The sequence below is a fragment of the Bos indicus genome, chromosome 19 (assembly GCF_029378745.1).
Source record: "Bos indicus isolate NIAB-ARS_2022 breed Sahiwal x Tharparkar chromosome 19, NIAB-ARS_B.indTharparkar_mat_pri_1.0, whole genome shotgun sequence".
In the NCBI taxonomy this organism is placed as follows: domain Eukaryota; kingdom Metazoa; phylum Chordata; class Mammalia; order Artiodactyla; family Bovidae; genus Bos; species Bos indicus.
Window position 1 is genome coordinate 63,135,631 of NC_091778.1, and position 27,373 is coordinate 63,163,003.

General features: G+C 48.1%; 1 protein-coding gene across 1 annotated transcript in view; it reads right to left on the bottom strand.

The window, feature by feature from the left end:
* Nucleotides 1-2,661: 2,661 nt before the first annotated feature.
* The window catches only part of GNA13 (G protein subunit alpha 13), a 33,050-nt gene continuing 8,338 nt past the window's right edge, over nt 2,662-27,373 (bottom strand). The window contains exons 3-4 of the mRNA XM_070774219.1: nt 9,569-9,619; nt 2,662-8,197 (exon numbers count right to left, since the gene is read on the bottom strand). Of these exons, the coding sequence (XP_070630320.1) occupies nt 7,625-8,197; nt 9,569-9,619 (624 nt within the window). The 3' untranslated portion in view covers nt 2,662-7,624. The remainder of the gene's footprint in view (nt 8,198-9,568; nt 9,620-27,373) is intronic.

Here is a 27,373-nt window from a genome sequence, read left to right on the forward strand (position 1 = left end):
ACCACCACAGGCTTATCTTTGAGCCTGCGCTCCAGAGCCAGAGAGTGGTCCTCACTCACAACTAGAGAGAAGCCTGCGCAGCAGCAAAGACCCAGCACAGCCAAGAATAAAATGTGGATAAATGAAGAAAGGGGCGCTGTCTAGGGCACCTGTGTCACACTGAGGGTTATTAGTGCCGTAAAGCCGGGCAGCCACCCTGGGTTTGGAATGTCCCCTTTTTCAAAAATATATACATTTGCCTGTGCCAGGTCTTAGTTGTGGTGTGCAGGGTCTTCATGGTGGCACGTGGGCTCTAGTGACCCGAGCAGACGGAACCCGCGCCCCCCGCGTTGGCAGCGTGGCATCGTCCCTGCTGGAGCACCCGAGAAGACCCTCACCCTCTGACACTGACTCATAGCCTTGTCCCCCAGAACTACAACCCGCTACAGAAACGCACGGATGGCCTGGACACCACGCGCTTTCCTGTCTGCGGAGCCTGGTGGCTGCGATGGTCTCTTTCTCAAGATCAAGTTTCAGTGGACTCATTCTGGCGTCAAATGAAACCGGCGAGTGAATTCTCGCAAAGCTGACAAGAACTGGGATTTTCCACGGAGAACAGAAAAGAGAGCACGCACACTGCTCTTCTCCCGAGGTCGACAGTGTTGGCATCTTAGGAGTTTGCTCTCTCCCTTCTCCCACGTTTGACGGGAGGGAAGTCCAGCCCAAATCTAAAGTGGCCGTGAAGTCAGCTGACAAAAGAACGATCGACTCTTAGAGAGGCTTCTCTGCTTGTCTTCATGTAACTTCATGGGGAGAAGACCAAGCAACACAGCTCATGGTCGCTCATCCTGGCGGGAACTCCCTCCTGCCTCCTTGGGGCCTCTGCCCCGCGGTGCCCTCGGACGGAGCCCCGCGGGAGCCTCGTCGTCCTGGTGGGCATGAAGACAAGGACGCTCGGGAGGTCGTGGCAGTGTTTGTGTCCCTCCTTGCTCCAGCTGCAGTTCTGTCTGCCAGGGGCCCCACTTGCTCCCGAGGGAAAGTTACATAGTATGGCTTTTAAAACAGTGCCCGAGTCTTTTTGTTTTTTGCAGGGCTTGCCAAATTTCCTGTCACCCAAACAAACTTCTGGTTTAACCTATGAACTGCGAGTTTCCTGCATTCTCAAGGGACAGAAGTCTCTTTTCTCTTTCAAAAACCCACATTCTGGGCAATGGAGCGGGCCAGTTTGCCAGGGCAACGTGACTGCCAATCAGCTATGTCAACGGTGCCCAGCACTTTCCTGGACAACAGGTTTTTAGCCGTCCGTTGACAAATGAACATTCTCTTGTTCCAACAACAGAATAAGAAGGTTGTGGGATTTTTTTTTTTTTAAAGACCTCTTGGTTTGCTGTGGGCAATTCAAATGCACAAGTGAGTTTAGTTTCGATTTTAAAAGATCTTAAGTCTCACAAAGAAAGCCTGTTTGCTGTCTACAGATTGGTAGGTATTTGTAGATTTGGAAGTACCTCCAGATTTTTCTCAACTTTTCTTGCGGTTAACAGGGAAATCTCACAGTAAATGTTGAGTTCTTGGGCACAATTTTTATTTTGCCAGAAACACCTGGAACCAACCAGCCCTGGATTACAGCCATCACCATGAACGCTTGTTCACACCTGATTTGGAATCCCTATGGTAGGAAAAGCCCCTTCACTCTGCTCCGGGGAAGAAAAATCCCGCAGCGGCAGTTAAGGAAAGGTGTACACAGATGGAGAGTCATCGAACGACTTCTAATTGAGCTGAAGTTGCAAAGGGAAAGGACGACTGACGTCACTGAACGAGTGCTACTTCACGTGAGGTCCCGGACACAGAGCCCCGTCCAGTCACGAGGAGGACACCAGGCTGCTCCCGACAGGGACTGCCAACCAAACAGCGGCCAGCACCCCTCCTCAAACCGCCGAGGCCACCAGATAAGGGGGGTCTGCAAGGCTGTGACGGCCCAGAGGAACCCAGACAGACAGGGCACGTCATCCTAAGATGGTGTCCTGGCTGGAAGGACTTGGAATAGAAAGGGGCAGCAGGGAAAAACCAAGATGGGAACGAAGAACAGGTTTAGTTAAGAATAAAGTGTCGACACTGGTTCATTAATTTTAACACATGCACTAGGATGGGACATGAGCGTAATGTGAGAGATGGACAGTTCAAGGACAGTTCAAGGGCAGTTCAAGGGCAGTTCAAGATGCTACCTGGGGAAACTATCTCCCAGTGTGGAGTTTTAGGAAACTGCTATTTTTGCAATTTTTCGGTAAATCATAAAGTTCCTTGAAGCAATAAAAGGAGTGCTATCATGTTAGTTTGCTCTTAAAACGCCATTTCAGCTACAGAAGACGCAACCGTGTTAGACTGGCAGGTGGACAAAGCGTGAACCCAGACACGGGTGCTCGACCTCAGTGATTTCAGGAGCAGCAGAGAGAAAAGGTGGCGTTTCCCGCTTCTGGCTGCTGCATCAAAACGGGTGTTTGGGAACTTCCTTGAAGTCCACATCCCTTCTTCAGTGAGGAAACGTTTATAGACTAACTTAAGTCAAAGTATCGTCAGAGATCTGCCGAAAGAGAGATTTCTGAGGTTCCAGCCACTGGGACTTTAAGTCTCTGCTTTGCTCTTGACATTAATCAAAGAGTTAGTTTAAATAACATCATAGTATGGGACAGTTTATAAATGTTTATTAAACGTCAGTAATTTTTACAAAGCAAATATTAATAGCAAGAGGCAAAAAATTTTGCAAAATATGTACAAAAGTAAAAAGCCTTGATGACCAGCAATTCATTTTATCAAATCAAATCATTCTTTCCACTTTCAGACCTCCTGTAGAAATAATTTATTGCCAATCCTAAAGCACTGACAGAAAAAAAAAATGTACAACAATTACCAGATAATGTGCTCAGTTCTCAGAGTTATAAAAAGATAGATGTTAAAAAATCTGAAGCCGCAAATACTTTGATACAGAGCTAATACAAATCATGTTGTTAGGTACAGTATCTACCAGGTTGTTACAAAATAAGACTTTTTGATAAGGCTTCTGTGGTAAATGAGTTCCACCACGCTGGAGTAGCAGAGAAAGCCATTTCAACATTTCGCAATTCTACTTTCAAGTTAGAGGTAAAGAAAGAGTAAACGGTATAGTCCACTGCATCATTACAGGTCCTTTCCAGGAACCAGCCCCTAAACAGGCATGACTGAGGAGGAACACACCACGTAACTGTGGCAAGAAGCACTACAAACAGGATTTCCAGAGACAAGCCCAGACCAGAGGCTGAGCAAGGTGCATCCTTCTATCAGGAGATTCATGGCCTGACAGCGCACTGCCTCCTGGGGCCCTGCTTCCATCCATCTGGAAATGTTCATCACTATCAAAGGTGATGCCATTTTGGAAAGGTCACAAAATCTCTGACCAACCCAGAAATCATTGCCCTACCACCAACATTTTTTGTTGCATGTAAGCCCTGCCATTGGAAACCAGATGCTTAGACCTAGACGCTGCGAGGATGAGTTCTTTATATGCTAACTATACATTCAAGTACAGACCTAAGAATGCCAGTGGTGTACTGCAAGCCATGTTAACAATCACTATCTGCTAAGGCTAGTAGCAAGTTGATGGCATCTGAAAAATCCACGAAGTTCAACTTGTTTACAAGTGTCCAGGTTTAGACTTGACTTTACTCTCTACTGGGCTTCCCTGGTAGCTCAGACAGTAAAGCATTTACCTACAATGTGGGGAGGCCCGGGTTCGATCCCTGGGTCGGGAAGATCCCCTGGAGAAGGAAATGGCACCCCACTCCAGTCCTCTTGCCTGGAAAATCCCATGGACTGAGGAGCCTGGTGGGCTACAGTCCATGGGGTCGCAAAGAGTCGGACACGACTGAGCGACTTCATTTCACTTCACTTTTTACTCTCTATAAATTTATGAAGCCCTAACCTCGTACCATAAAATAATGGGAATGTTTAATGTTTATCTGGAACGTGGAGACACACTCACACACTCCCTCCCTTCCTCGTGTTTACTACACTGAAAAGCCAATCTGGATCCTATCACGAGAACGAAGGAAGGCAAAAAGCAGCACTTTTCGTCGAGCAGCACAGACCTATGGACACATCACCTGTGAGTAATGTAACTCTGCATGTTGAAATGATGTGAAAGATAAAGTCAGATTTTCAACTGGAAAAAAAAAAAAAAAGATATGCAGAATCTGTGCTCTTGATCCCTCAATTAAAACTTTCTTTCATTAAAAGAAATGAAAAGGTAACAGAGTGGCTTTCTCTAGGTTTATTAGGGAGATTATTACAAATGTGTGACTGAGATTTACAGGCATGATTTCATGGGTTCAAACAGGAAATGGAGAGTTAACACTGATACGCAGCCTTCTCAATACACACAGAAGTAACACTTCTACAGACTGCAATGGAGAAAATCTTGTTTCAGATGGCTTGGTTTGGGGCTTTGCCGCAATGTCTCATTATATAATGAAAGCACCAATTTGAGGGTTTCTCACACAGTGATTTGAATTTCAGAACATTGCAGAACATGACTTGGTAACTTTATTCTTCATATAAATAAGGCATAACCGGATGTATGTACTAATGCTGAAAATAACATCCTACCAAAAGCATAAATCCAAGTATTTGGGCAGATGCTGGAAGTTAAGATGTACTCATTTCTGCTTACAAACAATTATGGAACCCATGATTTCTGTATATGTAAATCAACACTTCTAATCACTCCTGGGGTTGGGGGAATCCGACTTCTTCCTGCTTTATACCAACCACTGAACAAGGACTCCCCTCGGCAACCTCACCAAAGCCTAACCAGGACCTTCGCCGTGTGACAGACACGCGGTGCGGCTTCCGTGACGCCTTCTTTGGTTGCTCTTGTGCCCCAGCTATCAAGTGCCCATTCTAGACAACACAACTAAAGATTCCAGTTTAATACAGCACTTGGCAGCAAGCAATGATGTGGGTTGTTAAAAATAATATTTAAGTGGTAGAGGCATGCCTTTAAATTATTTGGATCTTCAGAAAAATATCTGACAACGCTTCCCTATTTAAGAAAAAAAAAAGGCAAAAATTTGAGGTGTTCTTTGCTTTATAAGGCAACTCTGTATACTGTAAGGTTCTTCAAGGTCAATGAAGACACTTGTGTGACATTTCTTAAGAATTAAACAAGAAGACATTCAGACCCAAGAACAGAATGTAATGGAGAATTAGGCACATTTTACTCCAAATTGTAACCATGAAGACTTAGAAAATTAAATACACTGAAGAATTTTAAATTCAAATTACATTTTTAGAGACTGGGGCAGGGGAACAGGCACGGGGAAAACTACGAGCACCCTTGCAGTTCTGTCCCTAATTTCCACCTCCCCTTCACACAGTGGTATTTTAAAAGGATCTGGTTTTCATGATATAGGTATAGGACTCTTTCACATGGTTTAAATATACAGTATATAAAACACGTGAACTAAAGCCTTCAGATTGAACCGGCAAGTCTGTATGAGTAATTTACTACCTCAAAATATACTCGAGGTTTTACTTTAAAAGAAAGTTGACTCTGAGACTTCACACACATCAGGAAAGGAATCTCAAATGCTCAGAATAGTATCCCATCTCTTTGGTGCTTTAACATTTGACTGTGGTGGTCAAAATGGGGACTTCTGCTTTGTCGGGCAGTGTTTGTGGCTCATATCAGAGATCTGAACGAGGACCTGATTGAGACCATCCCTCCTCACTGCACACACCGGGAACTGACTTTAGCCCTCACTGGAGTGAGTGAACCACCACTCCTGCTAAACCGATGCACAGACCTCCACCAACGTCTCTGTGCAGCGTGCACGCGCTATGCCCTGAAATGGTTCACTCTGCGGGTTAAACAACACACTTGTGTTTGGTGAGAAGCACTGGACACAGAACTCTCAGACACGCGCGAGCCCCCCTCCACGGACGCCTGTCACAGGGCGGGGCTCACGTCAGCAGCAGAGGATCACCAGGACACGGACACACGGGCAGCTGTGGGGGGAACGATGGAGAAGCTTCAAGTGCGAGCAAAGTCAGGTGCCTGTCAAACCCTGGTCAGGACCTGGCAGAGTCCTATCCTAAGCCGACCACGACACAGACCCAGAGCCCGACCGGGGCAGGCTGGGGGATCCAGAATTCCGACCAGTTGTTCAAGGACTGCTTGCCTATAAAATACCTGAGAACAGTCAGCTGTACAGTGAAGGGGCAGGTATCACAGTCAATCACAATTTTCAGGAAAGGGAGGAAAACCATCAGACTCTCTAAACTGTCACCTTGTACACTGTTCCTCTACCCGACTGCCACACCACACGTAACCTACAGGGCGGGCCTCTCAATGCCGAAAACCAGCCATTCTGAGGCGCTCACAGAGGATGCATCTGTTAATGGCAAAGCTCCTTGGGGGGTGCGCCTTAATTTGGGGCGTGGTGGGGGAGGTCACATGTAACCATCTTTCAGCAGGAACTGGAACACGACTCCTCATTCTTGGGAGAATCCTTGGAAATGCACCTCAGGAGAGCTGGAATCCCACGAACAACAGTGCTGCCAACACGTACAGCCTCTTAGAGACACACCGAGAAGGAACGAGAACCTCAAACAATGGCTTTCCGGATAGTCTGACAGAAAAACGTTGCCCTTGGCAAGCTCTGAAAAACCCAAAAACCCCCATAAATGCTGCCATCTGGAGCCGACAGAACAGGCAGGAGCGTGAAAGAACCACGTCCATGATGGTGCGACAGGGATTCCCACTGTGGGCCCTACTGCGTCTGAGACGGGGTCTCAAAGTCTTGAGAGTAAAACAAAACATCCTTGGGAAGGGCTGTGTTTATTGAGAAAGTTCTGTTACGAGGTTGCACATTCTAGCTGCTACTATGGCCAGGGTTTCCTGCATGGCACCTGGATGACATATCTAAGTATGGGAAAGGCAGCCTGCACTCCACTCTTTTGGCTTCTGATCAAAACCCTGGGAACGGCCTGCACCTGTGCACACGGAACCACACGGGAGCGTCCACCAGCGCCAGATGAGACACCGTACGTGAACTAAGACACTTGCCGAGCACTGCCTTCAGGAGCCACAGAAACTCAGAACAGCTGCTGGGGACACGAGCAATCAGAAGAATGTGAAGGCCAAAGCCGGGGAATTCTACGGACGGCCACCCCTCAGAGCAAACTTCCCCCGACGGCCCTCCTTCCCCAACAGTCCACCGAGGCTGGCCACAGGCGCGGCTACCGCGTGCGGCGACCGAGGTGCCCCGCGCGGTCCAGGGCCTGCGCGCACTCCGCCCCGCCCTGCGGCGCTCAGGGCACCTGCCACGCTTGGCACCACAGGAGCACTGTTTGAGAAGTGGAAGGGTCAAAGCCAGGAGGACAGCGCATCTGAGGCCTGGCGGGAGGAGGGCCCATCCAGGGAGGCCGGAGCTGAGCCCGTGGGCGTCGGTCATGGGCGGCCCTCCGCCAGGGGCTGGAGTCGCAGGAGGAGGACTGAGATTTCCAAGGAGTTAAACCCAGAATCAAGACTGTTCTAATTCCTGCTGTAAACTTCTATTTTAAAAATAAAACAAACAGAACACAGGAAGGCGGGAGGCGGCAGGCCCTGTGGGCGTCACTGGAGCATCAGCTGCTTGAGGTTGTCGTGCAGGATGGTGTCCTTGACGTCGCGGAACACCAGGCGGATGTTCTCCGTGTTGATGGCGGTGGTGAAGTGGTGGTATAGGGGCTTCTGCTGCTGGTCCCGGCGCTTGCTGCGGAAGCACTCCACCAGGAATTTCTGGACGTCTCTTAAGCAGTGGGGGTCCCCTTCAAACTCTAAGAAATAGTCTTTGATGCTCACAATTTGCACTTTCTCCTCAAGCAAATCTGTCTTGTTCAAGAACAGAATTATGGAGACATTGCTGAAAACCCGGTTATTGACGATGGTTTCAAAAATGTTCAGCGACTCGGTCAGGCGGTTGGTCAGGCGGTCCTCCATGAGCACCTGGTCGAACTCGCTGGAGGAGACGAGGAACAGTATGGACGTCACGCTGTCGAAGCACTCGAACCAGCGCTTCCGCTCAGACCGCTGGCCGCCCACGTCGACCATCTTGAAAGGCACGTTCTTGATTTCAAAGTCGTACTCGTGGATGCCCTTGGTGGGCCTCCTGGCGAGCAGGATGTCTTGCTGGGACGGAATGTACTCCTGGAAAAGAGGAAATACTGCAGTGATTCAGGAATAATGAGAAAGTAGAGTGTGCCATTAACTGGTCTGCACGTGAATCTGAGCAAACTCCGGGAGACGGTGGGGGGCAGGGGAGCCTGGCGGGCTGCAGGGCATTTGCTGAGTGTCGAAGAGGCGCCGGGCCCTGTTGCTAAGCAGCAAGAACTCAGCTCTTCAGAGCCAAGTCACATGGTCCCTGCCTTCAGGGAAAGAGGGGGGAAGACCAGCCAACCTCACAGGAATCAACAACTGTAACACAAGCAGTGGAGTCTTAAAACAGGAGGGACCATGAGTGGTGTGCTCAAGGAAGCCTACACGGAAAGGCGAGCTCAGAAGAACAGGTCAGTTGGAAAACATGAAATAACTCTTAAAAACTGCGTCTATCCACCAAAGCTGCTCTCCACTTGGCTGGTACTTAACTTTTCTTTAAGGCTGACTACAATCTAACCTGATGGAAGGGTGACAGTGAGGTAGGTCTTCACACACAGTCTCACTGATGTGGATGGAGTGGACAAAACAGACAAACACAGGGGCCTACACAGAGACCGCCCCGAGGACACCTGCGTCTGGGGAGACACATCCTGAGTGCAGGGGGACAAGTGCCACCAAGCAACAGACAAGGGGAAATGCAAAGCGCGTCCAGCAAGAGCACAAGGAGGTCCTTCTCCACAAGGCCTGGCACAGGGGCTGCTTCCTGCTCACAGCAGGGCTCATTCTGCTCTCCTTCTGTTTTATGTTCAGGGTTAAACAGGGAGGGTCAGGACTGGCGCAGCGCCAGGGCAGCGGCCCTCAGGGGCCTTCCCAGCAGCCTGATGCCTCCTCCAGGGAGGCCTCTGCCTGAGCCCCGTGTGGAGAGCGGCCAGCGCCAGCCTCTGCTGCTTGGGGTCACGGGGGATGCACCGCCGGACAGTCCAGCCGGCAGCTCCCGTGGTGAGGGTGACTCTGCCCGCGTCACAGCCTCCAGAATCCAGCCTCCTATCCTCCAACCCTGCAAATGGGGGTCCTGAACTGGAAAACACTGTTTGTCGGAAAGTTCTGAACTCAGCGAGCGCTCTGTTCAGCCTCCGCTTACAGAAAAGCAGAGACCGCATGTGGACATGCTCATGTGCTGTCTTCTTTCAAGCATGAACTTCTTTCTGCAAAGAGCTGTACTTTCATGAAACAGTGGGCAGGGCATTCCTCGTGGAAATGGCAGCGGTCAGGAGAGGAGAGAGAGGGAAAAATGAAGCGGGAACAATCCGAATACAGCCATGATGAAAAAGGAAATGGCTCAGTACATAATTTCTCCACATTTCTTCACCCTGGCTACTGCTTTCTAACGACAATAAACGTAAACACTGCCTGAAAACTTACTGGTTCTCCGAGTTTATCCAAGTTATCCAGGAAATACTTTACAGATTCACCCTGAAAACAAGAAGAAGATAAATCGTTATTAGCGCTGAGGCATGGAAGACTTTGCTGCACAGTTTATGTTAGACTGTCTGGTTGTGCACTTAACCCAAACATGCTCTGCTTAGTCACCGCCTTCAGACGGAGCAGCCGACCCCGCTAAAAACGTGTAAAACATCCGCCTCCGCCGGAGCCTGGGAGCCTCTCAGTCTCTGCACGAGCGTCCCCCTCGACCACCCCCTCAAAGAGGGTTCCATGCAGGCATTTCCACACAGCTGCAAGTCCACAGGGAAGACCTGATGAAAAGGTGCAGACTGCTTTCGAGATAAACATACAACCACAGTCCCGGTGGGATGGCTTCTGTCTGTATCCTCCTATCTCAAGTTGGTCGTCTTCTGAGACAGGAGCAAAGCATGGATGAGGCAGGGACCGCTGAGGGGACAGGCGAGCCCAAACGGACGCCCCCGAGCCCCAATGCCTACACTCTCGGGGCCCACACTGCGCCTAGATTTCAGGCAGTTTCAGAGACCTCAAGCGTATGGGAACACCTTCCTCAAGGAAATCCTTGAACAGCAGACAGACAGGTGAGCGGGGAGCACCCACGCAGAGAAGGCTGTGGGCTCACCCCGCTGGATCTCTGCACCCCAGCACTCATCTGCTGGAAGCTGCTCCCCAGGTCTGGCTCCAGAAGGCAGTGCCTCCCTGATGCAGAAGAGTCACCATAAGGTCTTCTCTGTAGGGAGTTTCTACAATCAGGTGACTTCTGGGGTCACACTCTGAGTCATGAGGCCTTAAAGCTGCAGATCCCAAAATTTTAGTCTCTGGATTCCCTTTATACACTTAAGATTCTTCAGGACCAAAAAAATAAATAAATAAAAAAGATTCTTCAGGACCCCAAAGAGACTTTGTTTAAATGGATTACAGCTATAATACCATGTTAGAAAGTAAAAGGAGGCAGCTTAACAAATATTTTACTCATTAATTCATTTAAAAATACCAATAATAAACTCATTCACGCGAACTTAGTAAAGACAGTGAGACACTCAACTGCTTCTACACCCGCCCTGTCACCAAAGAGGACTTCAGCTGGAGCCAGTTAAGCAGGTCCGGCCTCCTACAGAATGCCCACTGGAAACGGAGTATCTTAATAGCCTCTGCAATTGTAGATATTTTTGTTTCTACACCAGGATTTGACAAATGACAGCTTACTAAAAGTCTACTTCGTACTTTGAATGGGTCTTTTACTCCCCAACAATTTTGTAGCATCAAGCCCTGGAATATAGTGGGCAATCAAGTGTACAAGACATAATATGGAGAAAATCATATTCATTGTCATCATGACCATCTCATAAGAAGCCTTATGGCTCGGGAAGTCGACAAGCTCACAGTGGCAAGCAGACGCAAGCTTTCCTAAATTCTGATTTTTAGCTGAAAGCTCAAGTTTTATCAATGGCAACAAATTTATTTTCCTCAAATTGGTGGGCTAATAATTTCATTCATTTTCTTAAAAAAAAAAAAAGCCCATCAAATGCCCAAGTGTGAGTAAGCTGGTTGTCTGTTTCAAGGAAAAATGGTGTTCCATGAAAAATACAGTGAATTCGAACACAACACTGCCAGTCACCAAGGCACTTCCCAGAGACTGGTCTGTGCAGGAGCCTGCTGCGTCCAGAGCTCTTCCCATGGAGATCCAAAACAGTCTTTACTGCTCGATCAAGCACAGTCTTAGGGGAGCCTGGTGCGTGCTTTCCTTGGGGCTTCCCTGGAGGCTCAGACAGGAAAGCATCTGCCTGCAATGCGGGAGACCTGGGTTCGATCCCTGGGTCGGGAGGATCCCCTGGAGAAGGAAATGGCAACTCACTCCAGTGTTCTTGCCTGGAGAATTCTGTGGACAGAGGAGCCTGGCAGGCTATAGTCCAGGGGGTCGCAGAGAGAGTCGGACACGACTGAGCGACTTCACTGGTTCACTGGTGCGTGTTTCCAGCTGAGGACGCTGAGTAGCGTGTCTGGGGCTCACCTTGCACGGAGGCTCCAGCATCGGCAGCCATGCCGCTCTGGGCTGTTGGCGAGCGTCCGCCCGGCGATGGGAGAGGACGTCCCAGGGACACCACAAAGAGTGCAGAACATGAAGCCTCCTTTTAAAGGCTTTCTGGGATCCCTGTGGCCCAGGGACCACACCTGGAGAACTGCAATGCGGGAGACCCAGGTTCAATCCTGAGTCGGGAAGATCCCTTGGAGCAGAAAATGGCTACCCACTCCGGTATTCTTGTCTGGAGAATCCCATGACAGAGGAGCCTGGTGGGCTACAGTCAAAGAAAGTCGGGCATGACTAACACTTAACTGCTAAACTGAGGTAGACGATTGCAAAGCGAAGGACCACAAGCTCCCCGTGAGCTTGGCCCAGCACTCCCCCGGCATCAGAGCCGACCTAGCTGCCGCGAGGGACTCTGCAGCCTCGACTTCTCCTACTGGGCGAAACTACTCAAGTGTTTTGCTGCAAAACAAGACGGAGATTACACAGCAACAGTGTCTCTCTGTAACCCAGAAAACTCTAATGCCATTCATAAACGTGGACTCGGGGCTTCATGGTGAGAATAGCTCTGCAGTACACAGGTTTTGGTTTTCGTTATCTAAAATATGGACAAGGTAATTTGGCAGTTCTGAGTGACTAGATTCTCTTCTCAAAACAGGAAAATCATCCCCATTTGGTCTCCTCTTGGTATTATTATACAAATACAAAGAAACATTTTAAATTTCACTGAAGCTTCCTGATTTAACTGCATTCCCTAAGGGCGGGGGGTGGTTTCAGAATGTGCCTTTGTTTATTAGGAATTCATAACCTCACCAAAATCACATGATGATACTATACAAACACGCATGTGCTCCGTTAACAAGTTTCAACTTCTACTGCAGTAAGTTTCATCAGTATCATCTACAAAGTCCTTTGTGCGCTTGACACTGTACAAAATCTAAGTAAAAATGTTTTAATTCATTTTCACACATTTCAGTGTGTGGATTATTGCTAATATTTTAAGTCGTAAATAAGGTGCCCTTTGCCTTCTCCCCTAACATTTCGCCAGTATCTATTCAAGGACAAGAAATGCTTTAAAATGTTATTCCTATGAAAAACATGTTTTGGTTTAAAATAACTCAGTCAAAAAAAGTGATGTTAACCTATCTTTTATATCACAGGTGATATGACTGAGCCTCCATTAGTTAGAAGACTGAAAGGAGGAATGATAATCTGAATAACCTCGGTGATCTTTCACTGCACGTGGTGTGGTGATAATGGAGGCCGCTGACTGCTAAGGGGTGAAGCTTCCCCTGAAACCTGCCCTGAGACAATACAGGTTAAACACACATATGCGGTGTGAACACACGTGCTGTAGAAGGGTGAACACTCTTCTGAATTTGGTAACTCGGGAAATTCCTTACAGGAGCTTTAAAGACCTCCACTGGGGGAACGACAGAGAGAAATCTGTATTTTCACAACATCAAAAAAAAAAAAAGATAAAAGATAAAAAAGGACCTCGATGGTGGTCCAATGGCTGAGACTCCGAGCTCCCTCTGCAGGGACTCCGGTTCGATCCCTGGTCAGGGAACTAGATCCCTCATGCTGCAACCGAAGTTCAAATGCTACAACTAAGATCCGGAACAGCTAAATAAACAAATATTTCTTAAAATATATATAAAATGTGTGTTGCTTGCAACTCAACCACGAAGGACACATAAATGAACAGCGGCACCCCTGTTCTCAGGAATGTGTCTGAGCTGAGGGCCCCGAGTGCAAGTGCAACCCCAACGCCTCGCTCAGCACGGCCGGCGGGCCCTCGACTCCCCCAGGGTCGGGGATGAACTGTGGCGAGCCGGGGCCAGCCTCCCAAAGGCCTTTGCCCTAACCACTTCAGAGGTGATCGCAAGTTCTCTCCTGTCTAACGTTAACTTTGATTCGAGGCCTCTCCTCAACGCTGAGCCATCTGGCAAGCCCCTGAACTTCTCTGAGCCTCAATCTAACGGTAAATGAGGAAGGCCCCTGGTTCGACGGATAATCCCCAGAGGGGGGCCCAGCAACAACTTCAGTTTGTGCAGCTGATCGACAGTGATGGTCTCCTTTCCTTTACTACGCGCCTGTGAGCCCCGAGGCGGGCGCTTCTGCTGTGGCTCACCATTCACGCCGTGCTGCTCAGTCCCCCAGCTAACACAGAAGTAACTTCAGGTCCTGGGCAAGCAACACCATGGGCTCAGGACTCACTCTTTTTGGTCATGACTCAAGGCGCCATTATAACTCTCCTCAGTATGTGTATTACTGAAGAGAATTCTTAATAAACTTCCAGAGGAAAGCCATTTCACACTTACGACTTTTTAAATTTAAGATGTTTGAGGTCACCCCGTAACTCTTTTCTCTTAAGTCCGGAGGTAAGTTCCCAGGCTGCCGTGGCCGGCCTGCCCACTTCTCGCCCTGCGCGCGTCCGGGCTCGGCCCCCACGGGGCAGGGCGGCCGGGCCGCAGCCTCCTCACACGGCGGCTCCGGGCTGACGAAGCCGGGCCTGACGACGTCCCCCAAGAGGCAGATGGACTGACAGGTGAGACCAGCTGGCTCCGCATGCCTCTGACCTGGATTCTAGTTCTATCAACCACACTTCGTGCCAGCTTTACAGAGCCAAGCCTGTGTGAGGAGCGGTCTCAGCTTCGCCCCGGACAGCGGGCACGTGTCAGAAAGACCGCCTTCGCGGGCAGAGACCAAGTGGGCGAGGGCCCAGCGCGCACCGCGGGCGGACTGCGCTGAGCACTGCGGTGCCAGACCGAGCTCTCGGAACAGAAGGCCACAGCACGCAAGAGCGAGGCGGGAGGGTGAGCGTTTTATGCGCAACAGCTCCTCACAGGACTCCTTCACAAGAGGCAGAAATGGAAAGGGGGCTGCAGCTGAGGGCTGACGAGCCTCCGGTAGCTGGGGCTTGCGAGCCAATTGAGGACTGCCCGCACCGCTCAGCGGTCGTTTCCTCAAGGGGGCAGCGCCAAGCGGGAACCGACTGACGACGGGGCCTGAGCGAGCCGTCTGCGCTGAGGAGCTGCAGGCGAGGGCGCAGCGCGGCATGACAGCCAGTGGCAAAGGGTGTGGCGCAGAAAAGGCCACTGCAGACTGTGCAAACGGTCACACCACAGATTCTTCGGGAAGATTCCCCTGGAGAAAGGAATGGAACTCCAATGTTGTCTGGAGAATCCCAAGGACAGAGGGGCCCAGAGGGCTGCAGTCCACGGGGTCACAACAGTCAGAGACGACTGAGCGACTAAACCCCCCCCCCCCCCCGACTCTTCACCAGCACGGACTCTGCAGGAAACACCTGATGTCTACACTGTCTTACAAAACCAGCGCTGTTAACGAAAGATTTAATCCGCTCTCACGAATGGGACTGTCACCATGCCCACGGGCTAGGTCAGCAAGAAAAGCTGAGTGTGCTGACCTGCCTGCCCTATTACACCAGTCCCATGTCTCAGCAGACGTAAATTTTCACTGAGATTTTTGAACTAATGGATGAAACCAAATTTTTCTGCAACAAGAACCCACCTTCAACCACTAAAGCAGAACAGTGAACGGCTTTTCAAAATCAACTTTGGGGAAGACTTGACTACACTTTCCAGTAAGTTCAATCCAAACCTAAAGGCAAAATACATTATGTAGGGGCTTCCCAGGGGGCTCAGGGGTAAAGAATCCACCCACCAATGCAGGAGATGCGGGTTCAGTCCCTGGGTGGGGAAGATCCCTTGGAGAAGAAAATGGCAACCCACTCCAGTACTCTTGCCTGGAAAATCCCATGGACAGAGGAGCCTGGCAGGCTACAGTCCATGGGGTCGTAAAGAGTCAGACATGACTGGGCATGCACATGCACGCAAAAATCACTGACAATCAGCATTCCTGGAATTACAAGCAATGTCCAACCACTTAAAACACGTTCTCTGCTGTCAAGTTAAAACAGTGGGCCTCCATTTCATGCAAACATGCAGCAGGTATTTCTAAAATTAAACACAGTTCTAGCAACATCTTTCAGACCAAAATGCAAGTGTTTAAAAAAAAAATTGCATCCATACTTCAAAATCCACTCAGCTATGGTGACGGCAAAGCTGCAATGTAAAGGCCCAGAGGCAAACACGGAGAGGACCCAACAGAACTCTCCCAGGTCTCTCCTGTTAGGACCACCGTCCATGACAGGCAGACTCTCCCCAGGGTGGGATGCGCCGCCTCGCTCCAGATCAGCATGAACGGTGCACATCCGCCCCTGATTCTGGTGACAGCGGAGGCCTCCCGTGAGCAACTCGCTGTCCCCTTCCAGAAGAATCTAACGCCCATCAGTAAACCTGCACTAAGAAACACAGTGTGCAACTTACTATTATGATTTATTCAATAAAAAGGCTGTGGAAGTTTGAATTCTCTCGTTAACACAAATACCTACAAAATGCCCTTGATTTTGTCCTTTGGCATGTGAAGGCTAAAATATCATACCATTGAGCCTGTGACAGGAATTTTTGAAGACGGTGCTCCTTAAAAACAGAGATTCCCTAGGCCTAGCACAGTTCCACCAAATCAAAATTTTAACAAGTCCCACAAGAAGTGATTCTGAAGAGCCAATCCCAGCATCAGTTCAGGTCTGGACATACTGAATCTTTTACTCAAAATTGGATTTCACATTATCTTTTTAAAAAAAATTATTTTTATTTATTTATTTGGCTATGCTGGATCTTAAACGCAGCCTCTGGGATCTAATTCCCCGACCAGGGATCAAACACAGGCCCCTGCACTGGGAGCGCAGTTTTAACTACTGGACCACCAGGAAGTCCCTCATATTAATTTTATCTTTTGATATTGATTATACCAAACCACGGAGAAGGCAATGGCACCCCACTCCAGTACTCTTGCCTGGAAAATCCCATGGACGGAGGAGCCTGGTGGGCTGCAGTCCATGCGGTTGCTAGGAGTCAGACACGACTGAGCGACTTCACTTTCACTTTTCACTTGCATGCCTTGGAGAAGGAAATGGCAACCCACTCCAGTGTTCTTGCCTGGAGAATCCCAGGGACGGGGGAGCCTGGTGGGCTGCCGTCTATGGGGTCGCACAGAGTCGGACACGACTGAAGTGACTTAGCAGCAGCAGCAGACCAAACCAGCTAGGGTTTTTAAAAAGCTTTGTAAAAACACGAAGAATATTAAGAATCTGTATTAGAAACTTATTTAGCTTTATCTTATGACCAAAGTAGATTTCAAGCAACATTTACTTGAGTTGAACTAGGTTTCACAAGAAAAGCATCGGGCCTTCCTTTGACGTATCTGAACTGTGACCTGAAGAGCAGAATTAAGCCTGCGAGTAGAGTTTTCTCTTTTTGAAGACTGGCGTGGTGACTCAGAGGCGCTTTACTTCCTGTGTTACTGCAGCTCCGGCCGCTTTCCTCTCCGTACCCCCAGAGCCCATTTTCAAATGTCCCACATAGCCCACAGCCTTCAAAGGTGAGCTCCCAGAGCCTCCCGTGGTTAGAAGTCAGTGAAACTGATGCTACAGCTGTAACCGAGTAAGCAGCTAAAAAAGCACAGATGAGAACAACTATCAGAACTGCTATGTATATGTATAGGGCAGCAGGGCCCTAAGGAACCGAAAACCTCAATTTGTTATAAAACTAATTTGCTTCTGCAACAGACACCTGAACTTTGCATGACAGGTAAATAAACCAATGCAAACTGTTTAAGAGCAATCTATCTTTTTACCGGGTGAACAGGTAAAAACTACACTTTAGAAAGAAAAGAGCTGATAAAATTCAATCAAATGTGAACTGTAAGTACTGCAGCGGATTTTAGCTTGTTACTAAAATGCTTAATTTTGTAAAATGCCTAGAACTTAACTGCAGGCTGATTAGGTATCTCTAATAAATGGCAGAAAATTCACTGTGAATAAAAGTCAATTAGAAAAACATACTGCTACTGCTGCTGCTAAGTCGCTTCAGTCGTGTCCGACTCTGTGTTACCCCAGAGACGGAAGCCCACCAGGCTCCCCCGTCCTTGGGATTCTCCAGGCAAGAGTACTGGAGTGGGTTGCCATTTCCTTCTCCAATGAATGAAAGTGAAAAGTGAAAGGGAAGTTGCTCAGTCGTGTCCAACTCTTAGCGACCCCGTGGACTACAGCCTACCAGGCTCCTCCGTCCATGGGATTTTCCAGGCAAGAGGACTGGAGTGGGGTGCCACTGCCTTCTCCCTAAGTGCTTCTTAACTGAAGCACCCCATTTCTATGTGTGGAAGCCCTTCTAGTTACGAGACTGCTGTTGCTGTTTAGTCACCGAGTCGTGTGTGACTCTTTGCAACCCCATGGGCTGTAGACCGCCAGGCTCCTCTGTTCATGCAACTTCCCAGGGAAGAATACTGCAGTGGGTTGCCATTTCCTTCTTCAGGGGATCTTCCTGACCCAGGGATCAAACCTTTGTCTCCTGCTTTGGGAGGTGGATTGTTTACCACTGAGTCACCAGCAAAGCCTAATAATAGGTTAATAGTTTTTTAAGAATAAATATGGTAGTACAAGAAATACTAAAATTCAAAGAAAATCTGTATCATCAGGATAATTAAGCAGTGACAGCTTTCCTCTGAGATCTAAACAAACACGTGATTCTGAAAACAATGATATCACTCGAGCTGACATCCAGCTTTTCTTTACGCAGAGGAGCTGCCACTAGGCAAGCACCGTGACCAGCGCACACGTCCTGAAGAGCAGTGAACTACAAAACAGAGGTCTGTGTCCCAAACAGCCAAGTCCAGCGGCGCAGCGGCTCTCACAGCTCCATGCATGTTAAGCCCTTCCACCCACAAGTCTGGAGTATTTCAAAGATGAAACAGAATCAAGAGGTGAGAGAGAAAATGACAAACCTCTTGACTCCTTACACTGATCACAGCTGTGAGCTGGCCTGCCAGGTGGCGGTGCCTCGACTGTCATCGGACGGTTTTTTTTTTTTTTTTTCCGGACGGTTTTTTTTTTTGTACACCTATAATGTGCCTTTACTTTCCACCCGTCTTACAATCCTCAAACTAAGCCAGGTGGACACGTTTCCCGAATACTCATTTAGGTAGGCTTCACCATATCTTTGTTTAAAGAACATCTATTCAATAGGAAACTTATTAACTTGCCTTTAAAAGTGCCTAGAAGGTTGTTTTTTAAATCAGTAATTCATATTTGTATACACTGGTAATTTCAGCCCTGCAAATATCCTGGTGAAGCCACATCTAAATAGACTTTAGAGGAGACTTTAAACCGTCTATGAAGAGACTCTGTGTAATATAAGCCTTTCCATCTGGCATTTACTTATATGTAAGGTTTACAGCAAGAATCAATTGCCAAATATAAACAAGGAACAAAATGGAAATGTTTGAGGTTAAACCTGGTTAGTGAATCGCGACTTCTCATTCCACTCTAAGGATGCGGCTGGTAATAAAGACAGGAGGCAATACTTCTTGCTGGATGGGCCCCAGGTCTGTCTCCCCCGTAGTTTTTACTTCAAAGAAAGATGCGGTGATGAGGCTGGTGAACTCCCCGCGCCGGCGGGCGCAGTACGCTCCTATGCCCGGCTCCCGCCCCGCCGCAGCTCACTTCTTTCCTTCACCTGCCCTTCCAGATGCGCTCCTTCTGCCTGGTCTCCACAAAGGACCCATTTTACTGCTCCTTATCTTCAAGATGACTGACTCTTTTTTTTTTTTTTAATGACTTTATTCATTTTTTTCTGGAGAAAACATCGCCGGGCACTGCAGTGACGCACAGCACGAGTTTAGTAAGGGCGGGCGGCTGCCTCACCTTCACCGCCAAAGCATCCTTCAGATTGCCACCACTCACGCCTGGCGCATGGTTCACAGGGAGAAAGACCGTGTTTATTCACATTCAAAGAAACATAAGGACGCTTCCCTTGCTCAGTGGATAGGTCTAAATTAAGTGGAGTCCAGCTGAATGCGCTTGCAAATATCTCATTAGCATCTTCTATGTGCACCACTCAAAACTCAAAAGAGCCAAAATTAGTCACATTAAAAAGCACCCAAACATTTTTTGAAAGCATTTTTTTCAAATTAAATACCTCTCCAGACTAAGTTAGGTTATAACAGCCTAAGCAGAATTTTGGAAAGAATACCTCTAAACAGCTTTAAGACTTCTCTTGCATATAAGCTAGAAAAACAAAGTAGTGCACAATACTAGTAACAAGACTTTGGGGAAGAAGTTGCACTTTATTTTATAAACACTTTCTTGCCACTGCTCACAAATACAATCTTTTAATATCAGGTTTTCTAATTAGACTTATCACCCAAATGACTTAAATGATCTTAGTTTTCTAACAGTACTGCTGTAGTCCCACCAAACTCCAATTTACATATAACACAAAGTGTAAATGCACTTTAATAATTCTACTATAGATGTTACCAAAAAACGAAGGACTTTATTAAAATGCTTCATCCTGGAGAGACAGAAAAAGAGAGTATGGCTGTATGTTTAATAAATACTTATACATGCACATGTCTTACACTTACATGGTGTTCAGTTTTGTTATCTTAAAGTGTCAACTGGGGCTTACCTGGTGGCTCAGAGGGTAAAGTGTCTGCCTGCAATGCAGGAGACCTGGGTTCGATCCCTGGGTCGGGAAGATCCCCTGGAGAAGGGAATGGCACCCACTCCAATGTTCCTGCCTGGAGAATCCCATGGACGGAGGAGCCTGGCGGGTAATGCCCAAAGGACTGCAAAGAGTCACACACGACTGAGCAACTTCACTTCTAAAGTATCAATTATTTTCAAAAGCCTATAAAAGAATTATAGCCCCTTCTTTAAAATGCAGGCTTCAGAGTGGCAGACAGTATTTCGTTATAAAACCTTCCTCCCTGAAAAATCAAACGCACATTTTCAGTGTGTGGCAGGAGGCAGTCCTGAGAGGTGGGCGAGCTCGGACGTCGTGTGCCACCCTCTCACCAGAGCAGCGTCATGACAGGACGACCCGTCACCACCACCACTCTTCATAAGACACTCCCATGTGGGTGCTGGAAGGAGCTGGCCCTGCACGTCAGAAATCCACATCCACTTTCTAGAGGAACACCGTACTGGGCCTCTGAGAAAATCACCTCCTTCCAGCAAACGCTAATGGTACAACATTAAATGAAGAGAATATGAAATTCTGTACAGAAACTATAGGAGAGTCTAACTCAACAGGCAACACTGTATCCAGACACTGGAAGGAAACAGCAACGAACCAACACAGACAGAGACTCAGCGGCTGACCGGACGGTGCCTACGGTGGGCACAGACGTGCTTTAAAGTCTAAATTGGAAAAAAAAAAAAAAGCTATTTTGGATTCTGGAGCCTATTACAAGTAATTCCCTCAGAAAATAAAATAAAAACAAAAACCAACCACCTTATTTTCAGATAATGACAAGACTAAGACGCTTAAGAGTTCTGAACCCTGAAAAAGTCCTCAAAATTAAATACTTTTTGGAAAAGGACCAATCATATACAACCCCAATAGCATACAAAGGACTGTTGTGAGTTCAGAAAGAACGTCCTTGACTGCTGAGAAAAACAAAACAAAAAGAATATGCAGTTTTCCAACATAAGACATAATTTCCCAAATCAAGTTTCAATCCCCCGCCGTCTGAACGGAGGAGCCCACAGGCGGGCGTGCTGTGGCCCCGGGGCCTCTGCACCGGTGGGTGGCGCTGCCCCTTGCAATCCGCAGGCCCAACACACGCAACAGTCAACACTAACTAACCAAGTCTTTCTACGCCTAGGAGCGCACGGCAGGTGAGAGAAAAACCCGGGTCACTCCACTCCCAGTTTGCTGTTCAATCCAGTGCCCCACACTCGGGGCAGCAGACAAGCCGGCCTGAGCAGTAGGGAGCCACCCCCAGCTCCAGTCAGGCAGGCCAGGTGCGGACGCAGGCAGCCGGCCTGCCTCACACCCTGTTGGGTGTGGCCACAGCTCCCAGCGCCCACAGTCACCGCTCAGTTAGCTGTGCTCTTAAGGGAGGCAGGGGGCACCGCAGTCAGGATCCCACCACGACCCCACTCACCCAAACTAGCCGTGACCTTACCCTCAAAGGGCCTGTGCGCCTGGGTCCTTCCAGCCAGCAAACGCGCCGATTCCGCACACTCGTGGCAGGGAGGCTACAGATCAGTGCTCGATGCCGTTCACTGGATGGCCAGCAGCACTGCGGGGGGTCTGGCTGCCCCTCACTGGACCCCGAGCTCTGTGATGGCGGGCCAGCAGCTGGTTCCCGGTCCCCAGGGCCTGCCCATCCCAGGACACGGCGTGGCAGCTGTTCCACACACGCCTGGTGAGGAAGGGGAGCTGACAGGCACCACACTCCACCGCTGGATCGTGAGCCATGCTTACAGGTAAGCAGTGCCAGCCTCCGGGACAGCGCACAGGCTTCAGACGCACGTTGGCTGGCTGCTCCTTCCCCCGGTGCCCACCCCCCAGGCCCCGCACACATGGTCCTCCTCCTGCCTGTCGGGCTCAATTTTCCATCCCTGGGGTCTCAACCTCACCCTCACCTCTTCTGACCAGCCTCCTGCTCTCTCGTCGCTTTCCTTTTCCTCCACAGCATTTATCACATGTGTGGCTATTTACTTCTTTGCTTTTTAATGTGGGTTCTTCCGAATAGCATCTAAGATTGATGCAAACAAAGATTACTTTCATTCGGTTCACTAGCAAGTACTCAGCCTGCTAAAAAGTGCCTGACTGGTTGGTGGGTGGCCAGGACTATGTCCTTGAACAGCTGCTGAAAGCTGGCAGCTGACACGGTTTAAGGTTTAACTCATCTCCTGAAAAGTGCTACATAAGCCTTCTCATCCTCTCACACTTGCTCTCCAGTTCTCACATGTGAAAAGAATTCAGATTATCATGATGAAAAACGGATACTCTAAAAGTAATGCCTAAACAGTCACATTTGCAGAGAGTATAAAACAGTTACACATAAAAATATCAAATGGCTATGTTCATGTATATTCCTATACAAAGAATGAAGTTCTACAGGATGAATTTTTTTTTTTTTTTTATAAAGCTCCTTTTTCAAAAGAAAGCTATCTTACATTAAGGTCAAATGTGCAAAATAAAAGAGGTGGGGGCCTTGGCTTCTTACTAGATTGTAACACGAATCTTAAAATTGATTGCAATATTTGATCATAACAATTTAAAAGTTAAGAAAAACATTAAGTGTAATGCTCCTTACGCTAGCGTAGGGTTGAAACGTATATAATGTATACGACAACAGTTCAGTGTCCCCATCGCTTTTGAAGCTGCAGCTAACAAAGACAGTTTTACTGCAGATGTGACAAACAAGTTAGTATCATCTGAAAACGGCACACCATTTGCAATGCAGAATTTTAACTCTACAAGCCCAATCACATTCCTTTTATGAAAATATTTCAATGAGAATATATAGTATTTGCAGCTTTGTAAATATAAAGCATCCAACTATTAAGGTTTAAAAAAATGAACAGAAAATGAACTGAGAGGCCACCTCACCCCTGAGGAGCTCCGTGCCCGCCTGGTGCGGCGTGCGCCTCCTCTCACCTGTGGGGTCCGCCGGCCGGGCACTGCTCGTGAGCCGCTCCCCAGACACTGGAGAAGCTGGCACCACCGCGCATGGCCAGCGCTGCCCCGAGGTTCCCTTTACTTAACGTCAGTAAATGCGAACCATTGCACTTCACGGCAACCCACTCCAGTGTTCTTGCCTGGAGAATCCCAGGGACAGGGGAGCCCAGTGGGCTGCCATCTCTGGGGTCGCACAGAGTCAGACATGACTGAAGTGACTTAGCAGCAGCAGCAGCAGTTCACGGCAAGAAGCCTCAACGCACACCACACGACACCAGAGTGCAGTCTCGCTACACGGTTTCTACTGAGGCGGTTCATCCCACGTAACAGGAAAATAATCTTGAAAAGATCACTTGGGGATAAAAAGTGGTAACCAGGATACTGAAAGGGAAAGTGAAAGCCTCTCAGCCTGCGACAGTACTCACTGCCCAGCACCTCTTGCTGAATTTTCTAGAAAAGAGAAGACACACACCCCAGGAAGAGGCTGACGCCGCTGCCCGGGTGGAAGAACCTGCGACACCAGGCCATCTGGGGGGGGCAGGGCTGACAACGTGAGAGTTCTGTTTGCAAATCTGGAGTTTATTTTGCTCCATTACTCTATTAATATTTCTAGTTGGTATCTTTTTTAACAAAACGGTCAGGAGTTCTAAAATCTCTCAGAAAGTGACATGAAACCTTAAAGAAAAAAAAATAAAGATTCTGTGTTTTATGAATATAACGAACTTTTCTAGGTTGGAAAACCCCAAACACCCTCCTTAACGTGAATGCTGACAACATCTCTGCCAGGGATGGCAGAAAGGGAAAGCGGGTCCATGTGCACACTGGGGGTGGGGGCGGTGCTGGAGAAGCGCAGGGCGGGCAGCTCACACTCTGGCCAGTTCAGACCACACACCTGAACCGTTCAAGGAGCACATTCTCCAAACAAACAATTCCGGCTATACATCTCATGCAACGCAGGAGACCCAGGTTCGATCCCTGGGTTGGGAAGATGCCCTGGAGAAGGGAACGGCAACCCACTCCAGTATCCTTGCCTGGGAATCCACGGCTACAGTCCATTGGGGGTGGAAACAGTCAGACACGGCTGAAGCGACCAAGCACGCGTGTGTGCAAATGTCAAGAGCCACATCGCGAGTTCTCGATCTGAAAATCAAGTGCAGTGACGCTGCAAAGGAAACAAGAAGCAACATGGCAATGAAAGCCTCACACCCTCCATGGTGCTGCCTCCGCCAGAGACCACGGGGTCTGATGAGAATGAAGCACTCTTCTGCACTGGTTAGAACGCAGGGTTTTCACACTGGAAATCAAGCTCTGAGAGTCAAACCGAAGCTGACAGTGCTTCATACTGTAGAAAACGACTCACAGTCTGTGGATGTGGCAGGGCTGTTAACAGCTAAGATGGTAACGTGATCAGCAGGTGTCGGGCACTGGGCCACAGGCTTTATTTACGTGGGTGATCTGAGCTCATGGAATCCCTGCAACTCATAACAGTCTCAGAATCGTACCTACTTCACAGTGGAAGGAAGAGGAAGTCAGAGAGGCTGGGGGCCTTGCGGGGCTCACGCAGGAGGCGGAGCCGGGACACCAGCTTGTGTGGCCTTCAGGTCCACTGCGCCCCGCGGCACAGCAGGAAGCCACACCACACTGTGAAGTACCCGTAGAGACGCTTTACTATGCAAAACAAGTCAGTCAAGTCAGACCCGCGACTTTCTAATCTGTTTGGAAGATACAAAGTAAAGTTCCACACACCAAAACCAAGTGTGTAAGTCTTAGGACTTAGACCAAAACCAAAACAAACGTGACAAGAGTAGTTCTACTGAAGGATTCCGAGCCGTGGATGGAAAAGTTAACCCACTGCACTGATTTCAAAATCTTTTTTATTCATTTTGCCAAAAGAAGAGAAATTAAATTGGAAAGATTAAGAAAAACAACTACCATCACTGAAAGGGACTGGCAAATCTAGCCAAGGCCACTAAAGTCCAGTTTCAAAACAAAACTATTTCCTTGATCCGTATCAGCTCATTCTAATAATGTGGATGTAACAAAACCTCTTCAAAAAAGGCATCTTGTTTAAAAAAAAAATGTTCACAACACAGACTGAAGAATTGTATCACACGGCTAGGAAAAGACCATGAAACAAAAAATCACTATTAATTTCCAGAAATAGGTACTTTATAATTGGAAGAAAAATTTGCAACAAACTGTAATCTGAATCTGGAATGCTCATAAGCAGAATGCAGTCTGTGGCAACTACATGAGAAACGTGGCAAAGCGGTTCACAACATAACAGAAAAAAAACGCCCCAACATCCGCCAGCCCCAGGAACAGCTCCGAGCAACTGTGCAAGACACATGCTAAGTTCCAAATGTCCCTTTCCTAGAAAAATGTATGCCTACCTCTCAGATAACTGGCTGTCACTAGACTTCTACTCTTCAGTGCAGTCGCTCAGTCGTGTCTCAGTCGACTCTTTGCGACCCCGTGAATCGCAGCTCGCCAGGCCTCCCCGTCCATCACCAACTCCCAGAGTTCACCCAAACTCATGTCCATCGAGTCAGTGATGCCATCCAGCCATCTCATCCTCTGTTGTTCCCTTCTCCTCCTGCCCCCAATCCCTCCCAGTATTACAGACTTTTCCAATGAGTCAACTCTTCGCATGAGGTGGCCAAAATACTGGAGTTTCAGCTTCAGCATCAGTCCTTCCAATGAACACCCAGGACTGATCTCCTTTAGGATAGACTGGTTGGATCTCCTTGCAGTCCAAGGGACTCGCAAGAGTCTTCTCCAACACCACAGTTCAAAATCATCAATTCTTCAGTGCTCAGCTTTCTTCACAGTCCAACTCTCACATCCATATATGACCACTGGAAAAACCACAGCCTTGACTAGATGGACCTTTGCTGGCAAAGTAATGGCTCTGCTTTTGAATACGCTATCTAGGTTGGTCATAACTTTCCTTCCAAGGAGTAAGCGTCTTTTAATTTCATGGCTGCAATCACCATCTGCAGTGATTTTGGAGCCCCCAAAAATAAAGTCTGACACTGCTTCCACTGTTTCCCCATCTATTTCCCATGAAGTGATGGGACCACATGCCATGATCTTAGTTTTCTGAATGTTGAGCTGTAAGCCAACTTTTTCACTCTCCTCTTTCACTTTCATCAAGAGGCTTTTGAGTTCCTCTTCACTTTCTGCCATAAGGGTGGTGTCATTTGCTTATCTGAGGTTATTGATATTTCTCCCAGCAATCTTGATTCCAGCTTGTGCTTCTTCCAGCCCAGCGTTTCTCATGATGTATTCTGCGTAGAAGTTAAATAAGCAGGGTGACAATATACAGCCTTGATGTACTCTTTTTCCTATTTGGAACCAGTCTATTGTTCCATGTCCAGTTCTAACAATTGCTTCCTGACCTGCATATAGGTTTCTCCAGAGGCAGGTCAGGTGGTCTGGTATTCCCATCTCTTTCAGAATTTTCCACAGTTTATTGTGATCCACACAGTCAAAGGCTTTGGCATAGTCAATAAAGCAGAAATAGATCTTTTTCTGAAACTCTCTTCCTTTTTCCATGATCCAGTGGATGTCGGCAATTTGATCTCTGGTTCCTCTGCCTTTTCTAAAACCAGCTTGAATATCTGGGAGTTCACGGTTCACGTATTGCTGAAGCCTGGCTTGGAGAATTTTGAGCATTACTTTACTAGCATGTGAGATGAGTGCAATTGTGCGTAGTTTGAGCATTCTTTGGCATTGCCTTTCTTTGGGATTGGAATGAAAACTGACCTTTTCCAGTCCTGTGGCCACTGCTGAGTTTTCCAAAATTTGCTGGCATATTGAGGGCAGCACTTTCACAGCATCATCTTTCAGGATTTGGAATAGGTCAACTGGAATAGCCCTACTCTTCAGGGTACATTAAAACCATGTTCACTGATGAAATGTCAGGTGAGGATCACCAAAGCTAGCTTTCAAGGCGGAGAACGTTCCAGCAGCCTTTACCATGATGCTCGCTAGATGGGATAAACTGTGCATCTCTAAGTTAGTAAGTTTACCAGTACATCTGGGATTACCGCCACCACCATCAAACATAAGGTAATAAAGGAGCAGAGGAGTGGCACAGAGTGTTAGGAGAGCTCAGAACATAAAAGCAGCCCTGTGCCTATGAGCGCAGTGCCACCCATCTCTAAGAGAACATGT